General features: G+C 45.6%; 1 protein-coding gene across 5 annotated transcripts in view; it reads right to left on the bottom strand.

Annotated features, from left to right (window-relative positions):
• Positions 1-5077: 5077 nt before the first annotated feature.
• The window catches only part of NOL10 (nucleolar protein 10), an 87853-nt gene continuing 69035 nt past the window's right edge, over positions 5078-23895 (bottom strand). For 3 of the 5 annotated variants that reach the window (XM_082851602.1, XM_082851604.1, XM_082851603.1), the window contains exons 18-21: positions 22026-22199; positions 21515-21762; positions 11890-11992; positions 5080-5968 (exon numbers count right to left, since the gene is read on the bottom strand). In XM_082851602.1, coding sequence (XP_082707728.1) covers positions 5849-5968; positions 11890-11992; positions 21515-21762; positions 22026-22199 — 645 coding nt within the window. In that variant the 3' untranslated portion in view covers positions 5080-5848. Of the gene's footprint in view, positions 5969-11889; positions 11993-21514; positions 21763-22025; positions 22200-23895 lie in introns of all 5 variants that reach the window. The other 2 variants (XM_082851601.1, XM_082851605.1) reach the window with 2 other exon arrangements.

Genomic DNA, 23895 nt, shown 5'->3' on the forward strand with positions numbered 1-23895 from the left:
CTGGGGGAGGATGGTGGGGTAAAGGAAATGTTATAGGACAGAACAGAAAAATGCCAGCCTGCTTTATATACTGGGAGGTACAGTTTGTAACACTTTTGATCCACGTGTTCTGGGTCACAGTGTCAAATGTATTTCTTACTGTGGGACACGGTAAAAAAAAACAACAAAAACATTTGAAAAACACTGAGGTAGGATTCTGGAAACTCAGAGAGGCAATAAAATCCGAGGAAAAGCAAAAGCAGAACCCAGACTTCTCAACTCTTACGTCCTGTGTTTTATTACTCTGAGGAAGCAATTGGTGTTCTACAGAGATGCTCACGGTGGGTGGAGGGGCAGGAAGGAGAGAAAGGGACGGGATGGACAGTTCCTGGGGATTGAGAGATTCGGCCAGAACAAAGGGTTCTGAATAAGGGTGAGCTTGGTGTGTAAGCACAGAAGCTCAAGACACGGTGAGCGGGGGAAGAAGCTCACCTTGGCCCAATGAGAAAACAGAAGCTATTAGAAGAGAACGTCCACCTGCCTGCCTGTCGCCTATCTGAACCCCAGTGGCCTCTGCCCATGTGTCTGTGTGAGGTGGGTGTCTCTGTGCACTCTATCCCATTCCCTCTCAGGCTAGTGTGTGGGTGCTAAGATTTGTCTACAGATTCTTTCTAGGGTTGTCAAATCTAGCAAAAAAAACCCCAGATCATCCATCACATTTGATTTTGAGATGAATGATTTTTTAAAATCTAAGTACGCCCCATGCAACATTGGGGACATAGCTATACTAATAAGTTATGTTTATCTGAAATTTAAATGGAATTGGGTGCCCTGTATTTTATCTGGCAACCCTACGGGATACTCCCTCCACTTACAAGATGGTACCCAATTCCTCTCCCACTGTGAGTGGGCTGTACTTAGTGACTCCCCTGTAACAAATCAAAGAAAGGGTAAGTGATGACGTGCCACCCCTGACACCTGGTCATAAAAAGCACAGTGGCTTCTGTCTTGGTCTCTCTTGCTGTCTGGAATCCCTTGCTCTGGGGGAGGGAGGACACTCGAGCAGCCCTATGGAGAGGCCCATGGGGCACGGAACTGAGGCCTTCTGCCCACAGCCATGTGTGTGAGCTTGGAAGAGGGATCCTCTGGGCCCAGTCAAGGCTTTAGATGACTGTGGCCTTGGCGGACGTCTTGAGTGTATCTTCACGAGAGACCAGGAGTCAGAACCACCCAGCAAAGCTGCTCCTGAATTCCTGGTCCACTGAGGCTGTTGGATAACTGTTACGTTAAGCCACTGTGTTTTGGGGCAATTACACGGCAACGGCAACTGCTGTACCTACTGATGGATGTCACCCCAGTAGCTGTCCCCTGTCTCTCTGACGTCACCGTTTCCTCTTCCTGGCTTACTTCCAGGGGTGTGCAGTCATGCTGGATTTCTCCCGTTTTAAAGAAAACTCTCTCTTGATCTCACATTTTCTGTTCCCCTGTATTCCCAGACTCCTGCCAACTGCTGTCTGTAGTCGCTTCTTCTGACTCCTTTTTTCCTCTTCTTTCCTGAACTATTCAATTAGGCCTTTCAGCTCTGCAAAAGCTCTTGTCAAGTGAGAATCATCCCTCTGCTATTCAACCCCAAATCTGATCTTCCGTCCTCATCTAACTTGACTCAGCTATTCATTTGATACTTATTAAGTAGCTACTATGTAACCAGGCATTGTACTAGGTGCTGGATACACAGCAGTAAACAAAACAGACCAGAAAAGAAAAGAAAAAACCATCTCCCTACCCTTATGGACGTCACATTCTGGCGTGGGGTGGAGGATGGGATAAACAGTAAACAAGTAAAGCGCTACGAATATTTCTTGTAAAATGATACGATGTCTGGGGATCAAAACACTTCAAAACAAAGGGCCAATGGACAGGAGTAAAGAGGAAACAGGATGAGCTTCTGTGGTTAATTACTGAAGCTGGATGATGAATGCGTGCACAGAAGCTCATTAAACTGTTCTCCACTTTGGTTTGTGTTTGAAATTTTCCACAGTAATAAGTTTGTTGGCTTGTTTTTCTTCTTTTAAAGCACATTGTGGTGGATATCGGTGCCGGGAGCAGGGGTGGGACAATTCTACACAGGGTGGTCGTGACCTGAAAGGTGAGACAGACATGCTGTGGGCCGACGAGAGAGCCCTCCAGGCAGAGGAAAGGGCAGCCGCGGAGGCCCTGGCTTAAGAGAACACTCTGCATGTTCCAGAAACAGCATCACATGGTGACGAGGAGTAACTGAAGGGGGTGCAGAGGGGCTGGACCTCATCACGCCATGGAGGCTCTGAGGATCTGGGTGTTTGCTCTGAGGGCAGCCCCTGCAGGGTTCTGAGAGGAGAAGGGACCTGATCGGGTCTAGTCCGAGTGGAATCCGTCCTCACCCACTCAGTCCCACACCAGCTCGGCTGGGGGCCCAGCACTGGGGCCGCGGCCTCCTCTCCCCCTCATGCGGCGCCGCCAGCCCAGCCCAAATCCTGCCAACGCACCTTCAAAACAAATCAGGTCCCACCACCGCCTCCGCCCCGTCCAGGCCCGCCCAAGTCACCCAAGGGCCTCAGCGCTTCTGCCCATTCTTCTCATGGCAGCTGGAGGATAAGTGAGGCAGGTCTTTCATGAGGTGGAAACCCGTACAACTGTCTTAGGAACTTTAATCATTTCAGTTGCAGGCATAATAAGACGTCCATGAACGATACTTGAACAGCACGCTATAGTATGAGGAACATCTCAAATAGCACGGTTCGTTGGTATCGTGGTAGGTATGGTAAGAGTACACAGCTGTGCACAGACATTTAAAAGGATATACCTTCTACTGTTAGTAGTTACGGATTAGTTGGGAATTTGTTATCATGGGTACATGTGACTTTGATGAAATAATTCTGTTTCTTATGACTTTAATTGAAGTATAACATGACACAGAAAAGTGTACAAGTCATGAGAGTAGCTCAGCTCCCAGGTTAAGGACTGGAATCAACCAGGTGCTACAGATGCCCCATCATGTCCCCCTTCAACCACGTTCCCCTCTCTCCAAAAGTAACCACTGCCCCAGCTGCTGGAAGCAACTTTCTTTTAATAGTTGGACCAAAAAAAAAAAAAAAAAAATTAGGCATCAGGTCAGGGGTGTCAGAGAACGAAGGGGATCTGGTACAGGCAGGCTTAGAGAAGTCATGACGCAGTAACCGCAGGGTGGTCCTGAGGTAAAACCCACGCCCCCAGCTTTAGGCTGGGCCTCTCCTACTGGCTCAGCAACCCCCTGCCCTGGAGAAGCACGGCCACATCATTGGGTTGCTGAGGAAGCTATCAGAAACACAGGGAAATTATGGAGCACGAAACTCGTGTTTAACATTTTTAAAACAGAAGACTTCAAAGAATTGGGGGGGATTGTAGCAGGTGCTTCAGGAATCGCCACCCTGAAGAGGTGGGCCTGTTTAAGGGGTCGCTAGGGGAACAGCGGTGCCTGGAGGATGCGCTCTGCAGCTTTCTATCTATCCAGCAAGTTTTTCTCGAATGTCCCGCGCAGCTTCAGCTCAGGCCCTCCATCTGCCCTTTCAGGACTCCCCCAGAACAAAAGCTGAGGGGCACCCTGCTCTAGGAAAATCTTGATATTAAAGAATACGTTGAGGGACTTCCCTGGGGTCCAGTGGTTAAGAGAATCCACCTTCCAATGCAGGGGACGCGGGTTCAATCCCTGGCCAGGGAACTAAGATCCCACATGCCACGGAGCAACTAAGCCCGCGTGCCACAACCACGGAGCCCACGCGCTCTGGAGCCCACGCACGCCACAACTAGAGAGAAGCCCGCACGCCACGACTAAGACCCGACACAGCCAAAAATAAATAAATAAATGAATGAATTTTAAAAAAAAGTAAAAAAAAAAAAAGAATGTGTTGAGTTCAGAGGGGCGCGTGTGCAGAGGGGAGGGGCGTGGCTGCTGAGCGAGCACTTCCTCCAGCACTCCTGAACCCGCGCGAGGTGCTCGTGCACATACGGGCCGCATTCGCTCCTCACCGAAATGAAGCGTCAGGCCCGCTTACAGGAGGAAACAAGACTCAGAGAAGTTACGGTCAGTGGGTACGGAACTGGTAGCAACAGGCCTGGGACCCCACCCTGGGTCAGGCCGGCCCCGCTGCCAGCGTCCCAAGCGTCCAGGATGGGTCCACACCATCCTCATCCGGACTCAGATGAGCCCTAGCTTCACAGGGCGAACGAGGCCCCTCTGCCAGCTGCGGCACTGCTTCTGGAATCTGGCACATGGTGTACTGGCTCCCCACGTCACACGGAGGGCCCCGAAGAAGGAAAAGGGGGGCCCGGGAAGGCCAGGTGTATGTATGGAAGAGCCTGACCCCAGGAAACAGGTCTGGAGCACAACTCTCAACCCCTGGGGAAAAACTCCAGCTGGCAGTGTCCTTCTTTAAGTTCTTCTCAAACTCCCAGCTCCTGAAGACAGCAGCGTGGGAGACAGAAAAGCGAGCCACAGAGAGCTGAAGCCCCATGAACAGCTTGGGGGATGAGCTGAGAAAGGAAAGTACCAAACAGGTGCGGGACCCTCTGGTATCACAACACAAGTTGGGTTGGCTGCCCATGTAACAGAGTCTCTTTCTGGTGACTGTGTCTGTACGTACACACACACACAGACACAGACACACACAGACACACAGACACACACACAGAGACACACACAGAGACACACACACACACGCGCGCGTGCCTACTCTCTCTCAGACCACAGAGGTAACGGTGTGACCCATGCCGTTCCCTGCCTGGGGGAGCAGGCCAGTCTGCACAGAAGCGGAGATATAACGGGGAGGGGGTGTAGGAAGAGAAGAGGGGAGACCTGAGCAAACAGGAGTAATGTTGAAACAGGAGGGAGAAAAGAAAGGAGGGCAGACGGGCCTGAGTTTGGAAGGCCTGGATCCAGGTGTCCCGAGGCAGCTAAGGCTCGACAGCCTGGCTGTGTTAACTAACGCCTTTGCCTCTTGGCTCACAGCATTTCGAGTTAGATTCTATCATTCACAATCCAAAGAGTCACTATCCCAGTTGTACATAAAGAAACGCATCTCCAAAATCACATTCATACACAAAAAGCTAAGGAAACCAAAGTTATTTTTCAAATTAACTCAAGGAATGGGTCCTCTCCAAGAAGCTGTTCAAATGAAAGCATTTATTTTTATAAACATTTTCTCCAGCCAGTATGTCTCTAATTACACTTAAGAAACAGAATAATAAAAAAAAAATCTGTATTTAATCTTGTGCCAAGTTAAAAGAATAACCAGTAGCTTCCACTTCTTGTTTTAGACTGTTATTACCATTACTTTATATTCTCTTGGTATAAAAATATATTTAAAAAAATCCCAAACTAACACATAAACAAGCAACACAGCTACCAGCATATCCTCATAAACATAAACACGCCCGACGCTCCCAAGTCGGGCAAGACAGGAACGGCATCTCGGGGTGGTTGATTCATGGATGGTGGCAGGCAGTGCAAGAAAGTTTCTGGAAGACCGTCAGTCCTGGTTTTCAGCACAAGAGAACCTCTCATGTCACGGTGCACGTTTCACAATATTCAAAAACCACCACCTCGTTTACTTGATTAAAACCGGGGAAAGGGACAATGTTCTCGGGGAGCCCTGGGGGCACCGCATGGCCAGCGGGCGCAGCCCCGCAGTCTGACCAGAGGCCTGGGACCGGCTGCCAGATGTCGACCCCTGCGGACGCAGCGAGGGTTTCCGCGGGGCTCCGGGAGCGTGCGTCCCCGGCGCAGACAACACCCTCTAACGATGGTCAAGTAGGGGAGGCAAGGTCCTCCAAACCACACGCGGGATCGGTTCCAGACTCAGTGGAACGGCCGTCCTCTCCTGGGCCTGGACTTCAGGTGGCCGGCTGAACGGCGGAGGGTCTTCCTCTCTTGTCGGTGCAGTTTCGCAGCCTCCTGCTGCTTCTTCTGCTGTTCCGACTAAAAGAGAAGATTAAATGAGGAGAGAGAAAGAGAAAGGGAAGGCCAACACCGCTTTTTCGTGACCATCAGAACGCCAACAGCACAACCACCAATCACTGCCCTGCTCCGGCAGGGACAGCAGGACGAGGGCCAACCTTTACGGTCACTGTAAAACCTGAAATCCTAAACCCCTGGGTAAGAGAACGGCCTTGACACACGGGTCTAAACCACACAGTCTGAGGCTGGCTTTCCAACTCCCCACACAACACGGCCCCTCCCAGGAGAGCCCATTTTAAGAGGATGCTATTGCTTTCAAGATGTCCACGACTTCTCATGTAGAACTGTCTTTCGTTTACAAGCCTGAGACATTCATTAGTTTACTCAGAGTGTCTTAAAGACACAAAAGTACTTCTGTGTCCTGAAAGCGTATAATAACCCACCCATGAGTAAGCGTTCAGTCTCCAGAGCTGGTTCCAAAGAGTTTTTGGCTATTTCCAGAAAGTCAAACTCCCCTTGAAAGGCAGAGATCTACCAGTAAATGCTGATAAAGGCTCGGCAGACACATCAGTCACAAGTTCATGGCTGGAACAGTCGCGTGGGTGCTAGGCGGGCTGCTTGAAAGGAACCGTTCTCAACACTCAGGCGAGAGCCAGACCTCCTCCAAACAGTTTCACTACGTTTAGCAGAAATTCTTAAAAGAGAGGAGTTTCAACGCAGAATCCGCAATGAAGGTAAGAGCTATAGAGTTTTAAAAACATTTTTGGTGATTTGGACAATACAAACTCCTAACCATGAAGCTCAGGAAAAAAAATCTTAGCCGGTGGAACTGACAGAAGGTAACTGTGAAAGCAGTGGCAGGGACAAATTTTTAAAGGTTGAAAAGCACTGCCTTATGGACACCTACGTACGCAGCCTGCCTGCCTGTGACCTGTATTTTCCATGCACCTGAAAATACTATTTGTATTTTAGTCTTGAAGAGAAAGTCCCTGTGTTCACTTCCAGCTGCTATCATTCAATATTTTAAAGAGGTGGAAGGTGAGGGAATCGTGAGAAAGGAAAGCAATTTATAAGACCAAAAAGAGATGAATCGCCCCTATTCTAGGAGACTCTTAGAGATTCCCAATAATTATTTAACTTCTTTTTCTGACTATTACCATTTTTGCAAAGCCTTTTCACAATAAAGCCTGCCCTGTGTACTCCTCCCCTTAGCTCTACCTTGGCCCCGTCCCAGGCCAGGGTGCTGTCCGCACCCCACGGGCCCCTCACTGCAGGGGAGGAGCCTGCAGCCACAGGACTTTTTAAAAATAAAAACAGTATGTAGTCTTCTGCTAACTAGAGCTTCTCAATAACTTTCCACGGCTCCTAGGATTGAGGTTAAAATTGAACATGACCTACTCACCAGGCCCCACAGGACAACTCTACACGTCTTTCTAGTTACACCCAAAGCCACAGTTCCCCTCCCCAAGATGGCTGTTTCGCACGTATAGGCGCCTTCAGACCCCCGAGCGCGCCTGGAACCCTGCCTGCCCCACCCAGGCTCTGACTTGACTCTAAGATCCAGCCTGTCCCTCACTCATCTGCCCCGCACTCCATGGTCCAGGCCAGGCCCGACACTCACAGCCCCGGGCCTCCCTGGGAGCACGTCCCACATTACAGTGATGTGACTGTATGTGTATCCCCCTCTATAGCCTGAGGACTGCGGTGGCAAAGATCAAGTCTGCCTTGTTCTGTGCATCCCCAGAATGTGGCACAGAGCAGGTATCTGATACACATTTGTTAATGGAAAAGTCAGAAACCCCGAGGGAAACTGCATACTCCCTAGCAGACCAAATAACGGCGTCATCAAGACCCCTGTGAAGTCAGTGAATTTGGTTTTGCATGTTGAAAAGTATCCCTGGGGCTTCCCTGATGGCACAGTGGTTAAGAATCCACCTGACAGTGCAGGGGACACAGGTTCGAGCCCTGGTCCAGGAAGATCCCACGTGCCGCGGAACAACTAAGCCCGTGCGCCACGACTACTGAGCCTGAGCTCTAGAGCCCGCGAGTCACAACTAGTGAGCCTGCGTGCCACAACTACTGAAGCCCGTGCACCTAGAGCCCGGCTCCGCACAAGAGAAGCCACCGCGATGAGAAGCCCGCACACTGCAACGAGAAGCCCGCACACTGCAACAAAGAGTAGCCCCCGCTCGCTGCAACTAGAGAAAGCCCGCGCGCAGCAACAAAGACCCAACGCAGCCAAAAACAAATAAATTTATTTATTTTTTTAAAAAAGTATCCCTAAAAAAAGTGCTTCTTGTCCAAATAACTTTGGGAAAATAAAATAAAGATGAACAAGGTGTTCTGGGTGGGGCTTCTAGGTCAGGTGCTGTTATGCGTCTCTAATACAGACATCAGTGGTAGATTTCCCTTATGTGCCCGGTGGCAAAGCCCCTTTCCATGAGGCCCTGCCCACGGGTTCCCACAAGGCAGGAGCCTACGCAGGAGCTCGTATGCAAGAGCGATCGTCCTGCAGACAAACCCCTGTCCAGAAAAACCTCTCATCAGCCCCCTTCTGAAAAGAGGCTGTATTTGGAAGACGCGACCACCATGTGACCCGTTTGCTACGACCGAAGAGCCAACTAGCTCACTCCCCTCCTTGTTCCTGTCCCGACTCCCTCCCCTACAGCCACAGCAGCCCTGTCACAGAGACAGGGGAGGATGAACACAAACCCACACCCTCGCACTAGCAGCGGCCCAGGGCCCCTGAGGGACTGAACTGCAGGGCGTCTGAAACAGGATCTGGGACCTACTCCCAGTTCTGCCGCCTCACAATTTTAAATAATATTAAAGCGTAGGTTTTCTCCCTCAATTTGATTCACATATGAAAATACTGGGAAAACTCGAGATCTTACCTGACTATATTGTACCCCTAGTATGAAACGATCTGTATAAACAAATATACAAACAATTCCCTAAATATTCTTAAGTAAAACTAAGACTTAATAGTTAAACTTCTGTTAGCCAAGTGATAAAACAGGCACAAGCCAAACACCAACTGATGCATCCCCCGAACAGTTCCCAAGCCTCTGCTGGACCCAACCACGAGGCTGTGTTAAGTACGTTTTACTCAGTGTTGCTTTTGTTTTCAGGGGGAAAAACACCCAAGAAAATCAGAACCATCTTATTTTCACTTTACCACGAATTACAACCTGATATTCAACTCAGTACCTTCCAATTAAGGGGAAAAAGTGGGAAAGGAGTGTGCATGCGTCCTCCTTGAAGCTCACTCCGTGCCACAGAGGGAGCGCAGGGCCAGGGCAGCCGCGAGCCTGAGGTCCTCCCACAGCTGTCGTGCGCCTGCCGCCCCCTCGGCCTCTTGGACTTCGGGGGATCGGGGAATGTTTGACGGTACACAGAGAATTTCTAAGAAACTAGGTACAGGCACAGTTAGTTCATCTGAACACAGAGCCAGTTTTGGCTTATTTAAATGAGAAGTGTAAGAGTGCAAATTTGCTCTAAATGGAGGCAGATTTAACTGAAACGCTTCTTACGCTTATAATAAAGATGTTCTGAGGCGGGGTGGGAGGAGGGGGGACTTGGAGAAAGGTGGTCAAAAGATACAAACTTCCAGTTAGCTAACACTGCTGTATTATATTACACACATGAAAGCTGTTAAGACAGTAAATCCTAAGAGTTCTCATCACAAGGAAAAAACAACTTTTCTTCTTTTTTTTTGCTTTTTCTTTTTATTGTATCTAATACAATGGATAATGGATGGTAACTAAGAAAAAAAGTGTCCTTATCATTTGCCAAGCCTCCTGATGACACCAAGAGAACTGTCAAAGAATCAGAGATGAATGGGAGAGGATGTGAACAGACAGTTCTCCAAAGAAAATATACAAATGGCCAATAAGCCCATGAAAAGATGCTCTACCCTCATTAGTCACCAGGAAAATGTAAATCAAAACCATAATGAGATACCACTTCACACCCACTAGGATGGCAACAATAAAAAAGACGAACAATAACAAGTGTTGGCAAGGAAGGGGATAAAGTGGAACCGTCATACACTGCGGGTGGGAGTGTAGAATGGTGCCGCCGCTTTGGTCAACAGTCTAGCCGTTCCTCAAAAGGTTAAACAGTTATCATATGGCCCAGCAGCTCCATTCCTAGGCATACACCCAAGAGCAATAAAAACATGAGTCCGTAAAGAAACACAGGCCTGAATTTTCACAACAGCATTATTCATAATAACAACAACAAAAAACCCAACCCAAATGTCCATCAACAGATTAAAGGATAAGCAAAATGTGGTATATCCACACAATGAAACATCAGTCATAAAAAGGAATAAAGTTCTTACACATGCTACAACATGGATTGATCTTTAAAACATGCTAAGGCGAAAGAAGCTGGTCGCAAAGGAAAACATGTTGTATGATTCTATTTATATACAGTGTCTAGAACAGGCAAACCCCTAGGCAGGGGAGATGTGAGTACGGGGTGATTGCACAAGGGGTTTCCTTCTGGGGCGATGAGGACGTTCCAGATTTAGACAGTGGTAATGAACACCCAGCTTGGTGAATACACTAAGACCTCTGAACTGTATGTACACTTTAAAAGGATGAATTTTATGATATGTGAATTAGAACTCAATTTTAAAAAAGAATCAGAGGCGGAGTCTTTGTCACTCTTTCCCCCTTGGAGACAATGTATATTAAGGAAGACTGACTAAATGAGAAAAAAAATTTGACAAATAAAATCATGTAGCAAAAATAGGAATGACGTTTTCCCTCTCCTGAGAACAAAGAAAAATAAAGGGCACAGTGGGCAGGCCAGAGAAGAAACATAACCTGGCCTGGAAGAGTCCATCACTCCTAGTTTCATTTGAACTGTTACTAATCTGTAGTGTCTGTAGTTAGCTCTGTCCTTCACAAAGCTAACCTGTCACCCCTAATCCTGTGTAATTTACATTCTACACCTGGTATTTGCTCCCCCTGTAATCTCTTGTAGCAAATCACCCCTTGTAGCCGTTTGCACTTCAGAAAGGAGGTCACAGACCGATAACCCAGAGACTAACAGACCCAATTACCGGGCTGCTGGACCCAATTATCTGGTTGCCTGACTCCAGTGGGGACTGTCTTGAAATAATGCAAGAAGAAGAAGAATGTAAGACCTTCATCATTTTGACCCTTATCACTCACTTCGGACTGCGAACTCCCCTATAAGAACCCCTGTAACTCCCCGGGAAGCGGGGGCACAGTTCTTGAGGCGCTGGCCTATTGTGTCTTCCCTTCGCCTGGCACAGAAAATAAAAAGCCTCTTCACTTCTTATCTTCCAAATCTCTGTATTTGTATTCGGCATCGGGGCACAGGGAGCCAAGACTTGGCAGGAGCTTCACCCATGAGTTCCCAGCAAATATTTAAAGCAGCTTATTCCTCCTTCAATCGGTGCCAGGCATCACCAAAGCCGGCTGAAGAGATGACTGTTGTAAGTCAGTTTAGAATAACCTACTACCGACAGAAACTACCTACCCTGGACAAGCTGATCTTACTGCCATGAACACATCAGAACTCACCAGTTCTTGATCTCCTTTAAGTCCATGTGAGCCTGAACTATTCCATTATACCACAGGAGGCCACGACTTGTGCTTCAGAAGGCCCTATTCAGGTGGTCCAGCCACCCAGAAACCACACGGCAGCTCCTCACCAACAGTACCAAGCCTGGGGTCACTGAGGCCCTGTCTCCCTCAGGACACCAGGAACACGCCAGCTCTGCCGAGGCCAAGCCGTGTGCTTGCGGCCCAGGATGCGTCCTGGCTGCAGGAAAAATGCCTGAAGAGAACACAGCTCCTCAACAGGGGAAAAGCCTGGGAAGGCAGTTCTGAGGTCACACACACCACTACTGGAGGCCTATTTTGCTTCTGTAAATTAAAAAAGAACATTAAAAAGCAACTTACCTTCTTTAATGTAAATGTCAACTGTTTGCTGCCAACCGTGGTGTCCGATACACTCAATGTCCCATTTTTCGCTTCGAGTTTCAACCGGTCTTCAAGGGTTTTACTGCAGGAAATTTAAGAGAATGACATATTAATTAGCATTTTGTTTTGATTTATCATTTGAAACAAGTTTTAATTAGAATTGATCACACGAAGAATGATCTTTCACAAATTTAGTAAAGACAGAAAATGGTGTTCGTTTAATACAATCAATGGAGAGAATCGCGGGCACTCAAACCGTCATTATTCAGACTCAGCAGATCCCTAGTAGAAACAATGGCTGCCCCAAACACCCACTAATTTAATATTTTAAGTGGGGGTTCCACATATTTCAATGGTTGCTACTTATCTTACTAAATCACATTTCTGAAGCCAAAAGGCAAAGGAGCAATATTTCTGAAGCCTGTAATTTACCGTAATAGCTGCACTTACGCTGCTAAAGCATTTTATATGTAATCCACGCATGAGTTAGGTATGTGAGCAGCTCGGCAACTCATTCACCTTCTACAAAGGCCTCAACACAAAGGCAGCTCTCCAGGTCGAGCCACAGAGAAGTGCTATGAGAATTCTGATTTGTCCTTCACTCGGTCTTAGCTCATGGGCCACACTCATCACCACCGTATGACCAACGTGAAACGTGAATACTCGTCTGATTACACAGAGAGAACAAGAGCAGTTACACTGAGGGTAAATTCTATCTGATCCAGCCCTATTCACCGCTACTTCTCCCGGTGTTTTCCTTTCAATTTCTTACCTGAATTACCCTTTCTGACACAATTTGCCCAAATTTCAATTTCATTTTATTTCTTGATCATGTTTCTAAGGTCTCTTTTTATAATCTTTGTCACTGTTATGGTTTGCTGTGCCCGGCAACTGACTGCCAGCTACAACAATCAAGACGTTAAATTTGAATTTTGTACCAGTTATACAACACTTCATTGAATGTTCTTATAACAATGGATTATTATAAAATCAGATCATTGTTAAGCTGGTTTAGAGCGAAAAAACAGAATTAAGCTTAAAGATAGACATTTTGAGTAAGTTTTAAAGTTAGCTCTAGCCCTTCTAGAAAAGGCTAAAAGCAACACCCTCATATCCCTGGGATGAAACTAGGAGGGGAGAAGAGAGGGAACAAAAAACAAGAATATGGTTTTCTCTTCTATTCGGTTCCTTCCTCAAAAAAAAGTAAATATACTTCCCTTTCCAATCCTCCTTGCACCAACTTAAAACTGTGCACCCTTTTTAAAAGTTAATATGAAAACACTTGGTTGAATTTAAAAGGGGGTGTGTGCACTGTGTGAAAGGGTCTTCTTTTTCCTGAAATATGATCTTCGTAACTAATTACTGAGTAGAACACAGCTCCTAAATGATCCATTAGACAAAACGATGCTCCTTTGAAATTCTGAAGCCAATGTTTGATGTTTACACCTTTGAAAGCCCTACCTCTAGTTTATGACTACTAGTTAGTACTAAACATACCTTCTTTACATGATTTGAGACGTAAACGTGGTTAGCATAAAAGCGGCACTGTTTTCTAAGCAATAATGTTATTAAGAAGCACTTTTAAAGTACTTTTCATCTTCAAGGTTCTTAACAGACTAACTAATTCTTTCAACATCCCTGAGACGGAAGCGTTTACCCTCTATAGACGGCACAAAGGGAGGCACGATGTTCTCTGACTTGCCCCAGGCCACAGAAGGATTCAAGCCTAAAACCAGGACTCCACCTGAAGAATTCCTGGTTTCCAGGCGTGTGTCAGACCATGCCTGATTTATAAAGGTTTGCTCAGGAAATGTGTCCACTAAGTATTCTAAATGACAAGCTTCCACATGACAAACTGAATGAGAAATTAAGGTTTGGTTTCGCCTTTTTTTCACTTGAGCAGAACTCAAGGGTGACGTGTAAACTGACTCCGGCGCGCCTGTGACTCACGTCAGCTCTGCAAATTCCTCCAACCCTTCATTGCACTTTTGTTCTTTCCTTTCAGAGCTACAAGTGCTGAGATTTTAAAGGTAACAGGAATTCTGAGTAAGTATGGAGCCACTGAGACAAGGTGGTACACAGAGAACACTAATTTGGGAAGAAAAAGACTTTTCAAGTAAACTGTGGGAAATGACTCCTCTTTTCAGGGTGACCTATTTCCTGCAGGTAGGGCAGAGAAGCTCTGGTCTCCTCTCCGTGTACCTGGCCGGGCACCTGCAGAAACTTGTTCTGCCTCGGCTGCTTGGAGAGCCCTGAGCTTTAGGAGGAGCCGTGGCACAGGATCAGACGCGGGGGCCGAGGGCAGAGGCTCCCGCAGTAAAGCAGGCCCCGCTGCCCTCCCTTTAAAGGCGGCGTGTGGAAAGCGGCTGGGAACCACCAGTGCCGAAGCCTGAATTCCCGAAGTGTGAATTCGCTCAGAGGGGACTGAAGACGCAGTCAGGCCCTGAAAACTGTCTACTGTAACCTTAGAGGAAAAGGCAGAACCCCCGCGCCCCCGCCCGTCCTGCTCCCGTTCGCCCAGCGCTGGCCGGCCCTCCGTCCTGCTCCTCCTCCTGTCTAGGCTTCAGGTCGCAGGCCTCTGGCTGCTTTGTAACTGACGGTGAAGTTAAGAGGTTTAGGGAGAAAGTACCCCCCTGCCGGTCACAAGACGATCAAAACTCCCCCACATCTGCGGGGACTGCTGAGAAGACAGACATGGGCTGCAGAAGGTGGAAAGTGACAGGAATGACTCAGTATGGGATGGAGAGGGTATGGGGGGAAGAACCTACACGATCAGTGCGGCTGCATTAAAAGCATGAAGAAAGACGGGCATACACTACGAGGGGAAAAAAATCAAATTAGATATTTATTAGATGCCCCAAGACAGCTGAATGATTTACTTCTTTGAGGCTTTATAACACACACACTAGTATCTATTTCCTTAATTAATTAAAAATAATGCTCCTTCACAGCGTTTTTAAATCACTCTGTGAGGAAAGGGAGGTAGGGGATTGGAAGACATACCTAAAGGCACCTGCTTTAGTACAGTGTTGAGAAGAGCGAAATGAGCTTAACAGAAAGGAATCACCCCACACCGTCTACATCAAAGGGAGTAAGAAGAGAATGGAGAAACACAAGTACTTAAAATTTAAGTACTTCGTTTTAAATACGTAACTTTGACAAATATTTACATACACTGTCAAGGTTACTAGAAACTATTTCAGTGCTTTCAGTTTGCACTCGTGGCTTCAAAGCCTCTATCTCAGCAGATACAAGTTCAAGCAACCACGAGATCGGTTATCTCAGTGTGCAGCTCAGTTAAAATTTTAGAAGATCCCTGATATCCACTGTTGTTGCAAGTGTGGGGAAACAGGCACCCTGGCAAGAGGGCAAAGGGCCCAAAGCCCTTCTGGAGGCCGATCTGGCCAAATTGATCACACACCTCTTTCGGTCCAGCAAATTCCATCACTAGGTAAGGCAGTCTAAAGAAATTCTTGCGCATGTGTATACATTTATAACTGTGAGAAAGGAAGAGAAAAACAAGAAACAATCTAAACATCGAAAATTAGATAGCATGGCCCATCCACCTCATGAAAATTTTTTTTTTTTTTTTGGCGGTACGCGGGCCTCTCACTGTTGTGGCCTCTCCCGTTGCGGAGCACAGGCTCTGGACGCGCAGGCTCAGCGGCCACGGCTCACGGGCCCAGCCGCTCCGCGGCACGTGGGATCTTCCCGGACCGGGGCACGAACCCGTGTCCCCTGCATCAGCAGGCGGACTCCCAACCACTGTGCCACCAGGGAAGCCCTTCATGAAATATTTATGCAGCCATAAGGCAGACCTCCATGTATTTACCAGGAAAAAATTTCAAAACTTAATTGTTCAGTGAAAAGAGCACATGAAACAGCAACAAGGTTAGTGCAATCCTTTCATGTCAAAGGCAGAAAAGCTAGAACTGTACACGTGAGTGTGTGCATATACAGGAGTGACTGAAACCTAAGAAGGCGCCCGGCGCAGGACCTCAGGAAGGGAGTGTGGATAAGAAGAGACTTTCACCTTCCATCCTGTGTTCCTAAGTATTACAATGATAATATGCTCGTGTATTACTGGAGCACATATTACTGGAGTAATAAAAGATTCTCTTTTTTTTAAAGTGAAAGTCTGGAATTAAACTGCTTTCAAAATTAGATTTTAAAAATGTTTGTATTAAAAACGAGACTGCGTTCTTTTAGTTCTTATCCACAGTCAGTGAAGAAAATTAGCTGAAGAGTAAAAACTGGCCATAGTTATTTAAAGTGGATAAGTTTGCAGACATGATAAGCAGCTCACCAAGAGCTACTAAAGTAGCTGGTGAAGAAGATGAGGTCGTCAAAGGCAAACAATGTCTTAAAAATCTTTGAATTTCCAGGACCTACCAGAGGGTGCTTCAAAGAATGCTTTCATGAATTGGGCTGAAAGGGCCACCTAGCATGTAGTATTTATTACCCAAGAAGAGGAGCTACCCTCAACTACTGAAATTTAGAAAGTTATCCCAAGGACTCTTTCTCTGGGGTTTACCAACAGACACCTCCAATATTTACATCACGCGCTGCAGACCGAGCCTGCCCCAGGTAACTGAAGAGGCTGATGTGCCCAGATTCCTGCCGGCGGCCAGCTGGCGTGAACTCCCAATCTTTCTACCTAGAAACACAATCATCTCCACCCATCCTGACTTCTCTCCCTTGTCTCTGAAGATGTACTGGTGCTCCTGGCCCCATTCACTCCGGACTGCTCACCTAATTAGCTCTGCCAATTCAGTCCAGTCTCTCACTTCTTCACTCTCCCCTCCTCTCTGCGTACTGATCAGTCACATCTCTCAAGCCTAAAAACCCTTTCCTATCAAGTTACTGGCTCTGAATACCTTCCTTTCACTGCCAATGTCTTGAGAGAACCATCTATGCTAATTGTTTACAAGATTCTTTTATCTCCCATTCATTCATCAATCCTGAGAAATTCATCGCAATAAGACACTCTTCCTACGGCCTTTTTCCAATCTCCATTCCGGGGCCCCCCCGTGCTCCGCCTGACATTCGAGCCACGCCCCTCTCGGTGAAAGTCTCTCCATGCTTGGCTCTTTCGTTTTTCTCCCGCCTCTTGGGCAGCTCCTTAGTAATGTTTACTGCCCACACTCTCCTTTACCAGCCCTCGAAATCAGAATTCTCAGCCCCAGCCTAGCGATATATTCCCAACACCTCTAAAATCATGTGTGTTACTTTGCATGCACTTGTATGCTGTCAGAGAGGTGTACGGTTTTCATCATAGACACAAGAAAAATACTTGTTCCCAAGGGCTCCACTCTTAGCCCTCATCTCCCTCTACATAATGGTGGGAAGTCTTTTTTATGCCACAGTTTCAGTCCCACAATGAAGCTGGTATCTCTTATACCAATGTCTCTGGCCCACCTCCTACATTTCCATTTGTCAGCTGGACATTACCAAGAAGACATTTGGGTCTTGCAGACTTAATGTGCTGAACACCCGGCTCAATCCTTTAGCCTTAAACTTGTTTTTTCATTCTGTATCCCTTATCTCGGTGGCAACATTGCTAGACATTTCAACGTCACCCCTGACTCCTGTGACATTAAATTAGTGACCAAACAGTGCTGTAGTGTGTGTGTCTTATTCTTAGACGTACTTATGAATACTCAGGCTCCTCTCCACCCCACACTTCAGGCTTTCGTCACTTCCCGCCAGGACTGCTGTGCAGTGTGTGAGCTGACCTCACAGGCCCAGTCTCTCCCTGCATTCTCTCTAAAACTGCGGTATTTCATAACAGTCTCTGGGAAATAGGGACTTTTTCGCTTATGTTTTTTATTTTCTACAACAAACATGTACTGCTTTTACTGTGTAAGTATTTCCATCGTTGGGAGGAGGGGCTGAGCAGATCTGATCACATTCATCTTAGCCCAAACCCTTCCCTGGCCCGCCAGGACCTGGGTCGGGGCCTAACACGCCTCTCCGGCTCATCAGCTGTGCCCCTGCCACTCACTCTGCGCTCTCGCTGCACAACGAGAGCGCTTCCCTCACTTCCACACAGCAGTCCTCCCTCCACGCCGCTCCCTCAGCCTAGAATGCCAGCTTTCCCACCCTGCTTTCCGTGCTCATCTTTTTCTTTCAAGAGACCAGTTTTAATAGGACCTCTACTAAAGACGCCCTCAAATCTCTAAAAACTGACCCTCTTTCTTCCTTGTACACGTTCCCCAGGCCTCTGAACAGCTCACAGTGTCAGCGAGAATGGGAATGCAACGGGCATGTGAGCTGTGCTTTTCCTTTCCATCCCCCGGGCCTAGAATAGCACTTTGCTCACATGAGGCACCCGATGAATGACTGACGGATGAATGGGTGGGTGGGGAGGCTGACAGGTGGATGAGCAGACACACAAACAAAGCGCAGCATACTGGAAGGCATATGAAAAGGTGCTGACAGACATGTGCATTTACCTAAAGCCTTGTTACTACGTCAAGCAAAGGACTCACTCAAGCACCCGGTCAGGAGTCACTCTTCACTTTTCCCTTTATAGAGATGGTTTTACGGTTGGGCAAGTCCAAGTGAACTTTTAAACATAATACACTTGCTTCTGATGTTGTGTTTTGTTGGTCGCCTTGTGGTAACTCACAGAATAAACATAAGGAATCACTACAGCTGTCTGAAGGATAAATGGTTCAATGCTTCATTAAATAACATTAAAATATTACAAGTTCAGAATTTGCCAGAATAATCCGGTCAAGACCAGAGTTCAGTAAGCAGTATGTGCCAAAACGCCAGCCAACTGCAGGCTGTTCACACCAAAGGGTCATTACTTTAAGCAACTGGATTTGGCTTTTAAGCTTGTGTAAGTATCATCACTCATATAGCTCCTCTTCTCAAAAAAACTGTTTAACTTATTGAAGTTTAACTTAGTAAGAATGTTTAACTGCAGCGCATTAACTTAGCTATTATTTATCATTAAATACTAAATTTTCATCCCTTTTGTTTTTTACATTAATATCCTACTACAACCCACAGGCAAAGCAAGAATGTCAGTGGTTTAGTCATGACTCCCGCCCCCAAATTGTGGCTTCCTGTTACCATGGTTACCCTGAAAACAACTGCTCCCAGATTTTCCTGGGTTTCAGGTAAATGAGTTCTTTTTCAGCAGATCTTGAAAGGGTAACTTCCAGAGTTGCCTGACATGTAGGCAAGGCATAGAAGATTCACACTCTCACAAGGATTTATCAAGTGCCTACTCGGGTCTAGGTACTGATCCAGGAGCTAGGGGTAAATAATGCAAGACAAAAACAGCAGATAATCTAAAAAGAAATTCACTCCACAGAATCAGAATACTGAAAACAAGCAGTCTTCCCTCTGCTTCTGAGTAGGACTCCAGATAAAAATCTAAGAATGACAGCTGCATAAAAAGCGAGGTTGCACGTATTGCTGATGGAAGGTAAAATGAAGAAGCCTCTTTGGAAAACAGTGCGGCAGTTTCTCAGAAGGTTAGACACAACGATACCATGGGACCAACAATCCCACTCCTAGGTACGCAGCCGGGAGAAATGAAAACATATGTCCATGCAAACACATACACAAATGTTCACAGTACCATTACCTGTGATAGGCAAAAACTGGAAACAACATAAATATCCTTCAACTGATAAATGGATAAATAAAATGTGGTATATCCATATCCTGGAATATTATTTGGCAATAAAAACTAATGAAGTACTGACACATACTACAACATGGGTGAACATGTAAAACATTATGCCAAGTAAAAGCCGTTGGACAAAACACCACATACTATATGATTCCATTTGTATGAAATGTCAGGGACTTCCCTGGTGGTCCAGTGGTTAAGAATCTGCCTTCCAACGCAGGGGACATGGGTTCGATCCCCGGTCGGGGAACTAAGATACCACATGCCGCGGGGCAACTAAGCCTGTGCGCCACAACTACTGAGCCCCCATGCTCTGGAGCCCATGCACCTCGACTGGAGAGAAGCCCGCGTGCCCCAACTAAGACCAGACGCAGCCAAATAATAAATAAACAAACATTAAGGGAAAAAAGAAATAGAATAGGCAAATCTATAGAGGTAGAGAATAGATTAGTGGATGCCCGCGGATGGGATGGGGTAAATGGGGGTGAATACCAACGGGGTAAGGAATTTTGTTTGGGGGCAATGAAAATGTTTTAAAACTGACTGTGGTGGTGGTCGCAGAACCCTGTGAATAGGCTAAAAACCAACGACTTACACACTTTAAGTAAGTGACCTGTATGTTATACAACCTACATTTCAAGAAAGTTGTTATGAAAAAAAAAAGTGAGGTTGGTAGGTAAAGAAAATTTCTTCAAAAGATAGTAAGCCTATTACTAGATTCTTTGTCTACCAACGTCTCTTTTGTTAGTCAGAACCAGAATTTCTAGGTGCTCCTGGATCTAAGTTGAAGGGTTTGCTCATCATTTGGTTTCCCAGATATTTGCGAGAAACTGCTGAAATAAAGACGAACAGGCACATCTCCATTCCAGAAACAAGTCAGCCTGTCTATCAATATCTTCCCCACCTTTTCCCCCTTCTTCCGTCTGAAAAACCACATTTTTCAAAACGGGAAGGTGGGGGCTAGAGAAGTACAGGGTGCAGAGCTGGTACCGCCCCTGACCTAATGCCTCATCTGTCTTGCTCGGCCCCCCCCCCCCCCCCCCCCCGCTTTCCTTGGCTCCCCAGGCCTTCAGGCTCTTCTTACAAGGTCATCTACTCTGATTGGCTATCGATCCAAGTCCTGTATATCAATACTCAGCCTAGAAATTCTCAAAGCAGAGACTTGGGTGACTTAGAGCTCATACACGTTTTGGGCTTACATACCCAGCTAGTTCCTTACTTAGACACTTGAAAACTGAAACTGTTTAAATAATACCATTTCTTTTAAGGTTGATTTTTTTACTGTGGTAAAATATATATAACATAAAAATCACCATGTTAACCATTTTTCAGTGAACAGTTCAGTGGATATTCAAACTATTGTGCAACCATTACCACTGACCATTTCTAGAACTTTCTTATCATTCTAAATTGAAACTCTGAATCTCATTAAGCAATGTCTCCCCACCCCTCAACCGCTGGCAACCACCATTCTACTTTCTGTCTCTATGTATTCGACTATCCTAGAATACCACTCTTTCTGATCTCTCAGTTTTCCTACAAAAGGCTTAAAATTCCTGGCAAATTTTCCAAGTGACCTTTTTAATAATCAGGTAAACTACGATGAGGGTAAACATAAGTGAAATTCTAACTTTTAAAAATAACTTTCTGTTAAAGAAGTTGTTACCTCTTAATTACCACCGTAATTTAAGAGTGTGGCTTCTGCAGTATGAAAGTGCTCCAACGTATATATTTACCAATACTCATGGGGCCACACCCTGCACCTTATTGTATGTAAACTATACCTCAAAAAATTGTTAAAAATAGTCACAGTAAAGACCAGTGTATTTCCCCTCAGGCCTTGTGGTGCTTCCCTCACATTAACTCCAAAGATCCAAACGCCACCTTTAGGGCAAGGAGAAAAGCAAGGCTGGGACAACTCGATGAACCTTCACTGAAGGCTGTTCTACTCACTTCATCAGCTTCTGCTTTGTGGCAGAATCTCTGAAGCTTCTGAATTCTTCGCCTGCTTTGATCTCATAAAACTGGGGCTTGAGGACTGTCTGCCGGTCCTCCCTGAGCCGTTCCTGCCGCTTCACTTTTTCCTCCTGTTGGAGAAGTCGGCGCTGTTTCCTGACCTCTGCAACCCAGTCTTTGTCATCATCCGAACTCTCAGAACTTTCTGCATCACTTGGTTTTCCTTCCGGTTCTTCCTCCTCTTCCTGAAAATAAAAATAGTAAGAAGCAGCTCCTCTCCCCCAACCCAAAACACTGACCCACTATTTTCTTTTAAATAGCATTAGCCCATCAGAGTACGTGACCTTCCATGCATCGGAAAAAACATCTTTAATTAAATAAGATATATTCCTAAGCTGAAGGTCAAACAAATTACAGCTCAAGTTTGTTCAAAGACTCTTTCAACCTACACAGAAAACTTTATTTTAAACAAACAGGAGCAAATTCTAAATGATAAAGAGTACGTTACTTTTTCATGAAGTTCCTGTTGCTCTAAGAGTCTTAGTTTCTTCTTCCTTTTTTCACTAATTTTGGAAACAAGTGGATTCAAAAGCCTAAATTCTTCACTCTCTTCGTCAACTTGGAAGTCAGGGTTCTCAAACATAACTTTAAATCGATCATCGGTGAGAATATTAGGAAGGCTCTATAAGAAAAAGAATGTCCAAATTTAAAGTTAATACTGGAATAAAATCTGACCAGAAAGATGGCTTAAACACATTTTACTCAATAATAAATTAATAAGCTACATAAAGCACAACTTATTAAATTATGAAATTGTTAAAAGAATCAGTTTCCAGAACTTTCTAACTGCTTAGCTCTTACCCACAATCAAATTCGATTCACCCATTTCACAGAAAATATGTATTAGTTGGCCGATGCACACAGTGAGCTGAGACTGCGCCTTCTGGCCTAACTTTATGCTTAACACATTAGAAAGAATCTTCTTCAATTAACATTTTTTGATGCAAAAACATTTTTCAAGAAAATAGATGTTTTTGAAACATGGCTTTTTAAGCATAGCTACTATACTGAATGAAAATTAGTGAGACTTTCAACTTCATATTCTAAAACTGGTAGAGGAAGTTGCGTCCATCGTAAGTCCAGAATGAACAAGGTGGGGAGCTGGTGGTGTAAGTTTACGGACTCTGAGTTATTCGGAAACCTGAGGGATATTTCCTTCCCTCATAGGACAGCCTCGTCGATCTTTTTCTCCTAGGCCATTTAATTGTTCTCAAAGGATATAATGTGAGACTCTACGATTTTGACATAATAAAACTTTACTATTGAGACCCATTTGGGATAGCTCAGGACTTGACACTGTATTCCCTTTTATTTATACCACTCTGAACAGAAACGTTTTCCAGAATGTACTGTAAATTTATCTGTTCACTTAAACAGATGATAATCTTATACACTCAGGGTTCTCCTATTGTTCCTTATCTGCAATAGGCTTGGAAACAAGATAAATTAACCTGCTTAACATGGTTTGTAAAGTAAACAGCCTAAGCACAGGCTGGAAAAAATGAACCTGTTTGTGGTAAACTATGGCTCTACTTAACAGACTTTATTTTACTGGCTGCTTCTCCACTATTGGGAGTAAATAAGGTTGTAAGTAGTTGAGCTCAGAATGTTGTATAACTGAGCTACACAAAGAATCGGTAAACCATGAGACATTAAGGAACTTGGGCTGCTTATTACCTGTATGTACCTAAAACCTGACAAACTCTTACTAAAATTCTATGATATACTGAATATATACTTGAGATATAGCGAAGTCTTCCCTAGGTATCATTTCCAAGACAGATTTAGGTTCAAGGAAGAAACAAAGATAGGTAAGTTCTAGTTCCTGATCCCAAGGCATTCACAACCTAATGAGCAAAGCACAAACCAACCTCTATGCTACAAGGCACCTTAACAAGGATGCCAGGCAGAGTTGAAAGTGCTCTAGGAGCAGAGAGGTAAAAAGTAATTCCAATGAGGTACACCTCAGAAGGGTTCACAGGGGATATGCATCGGGGAGGAAGCTTAAAAGACGGGTAGTTTTCAACAGATAGAAATTTGGGAAGAACATTTCCAGACAGCTGAGGAGTGGTGAACAGTCTGATAATGCAAGGATAATGGCAAAATTTGAAAAAGCAATTTTTGACCAGGCCAGATGGTAAAGGATTTTAAATACCGTGACGTTATTCTGCAGGTAAGGGGAAACTATTAGGGAAGAAGAGGATAAGGAGGAAAGATACAGACAGAAAAGTGCGTCAAGAATCTCAGATGACAGGGCTTCCCTGGTGGCACAGTGGTTAAGAATCCGCCTGCCAATGCAGGGGACACGGGTTCGAGCC

Source organism: Leucopleurus acutus (assembly GCF_964270905.1).
Source record: "Leucopleurus acutus genome assembly, chromosome: 12".
Classification (NCBI taxonomy): Eukaryota; Metazoa; Chordata; class Mammalia; order Artiodactyla; family Delphinidae; genus Leucopleurus; species Leucopleurus acutus.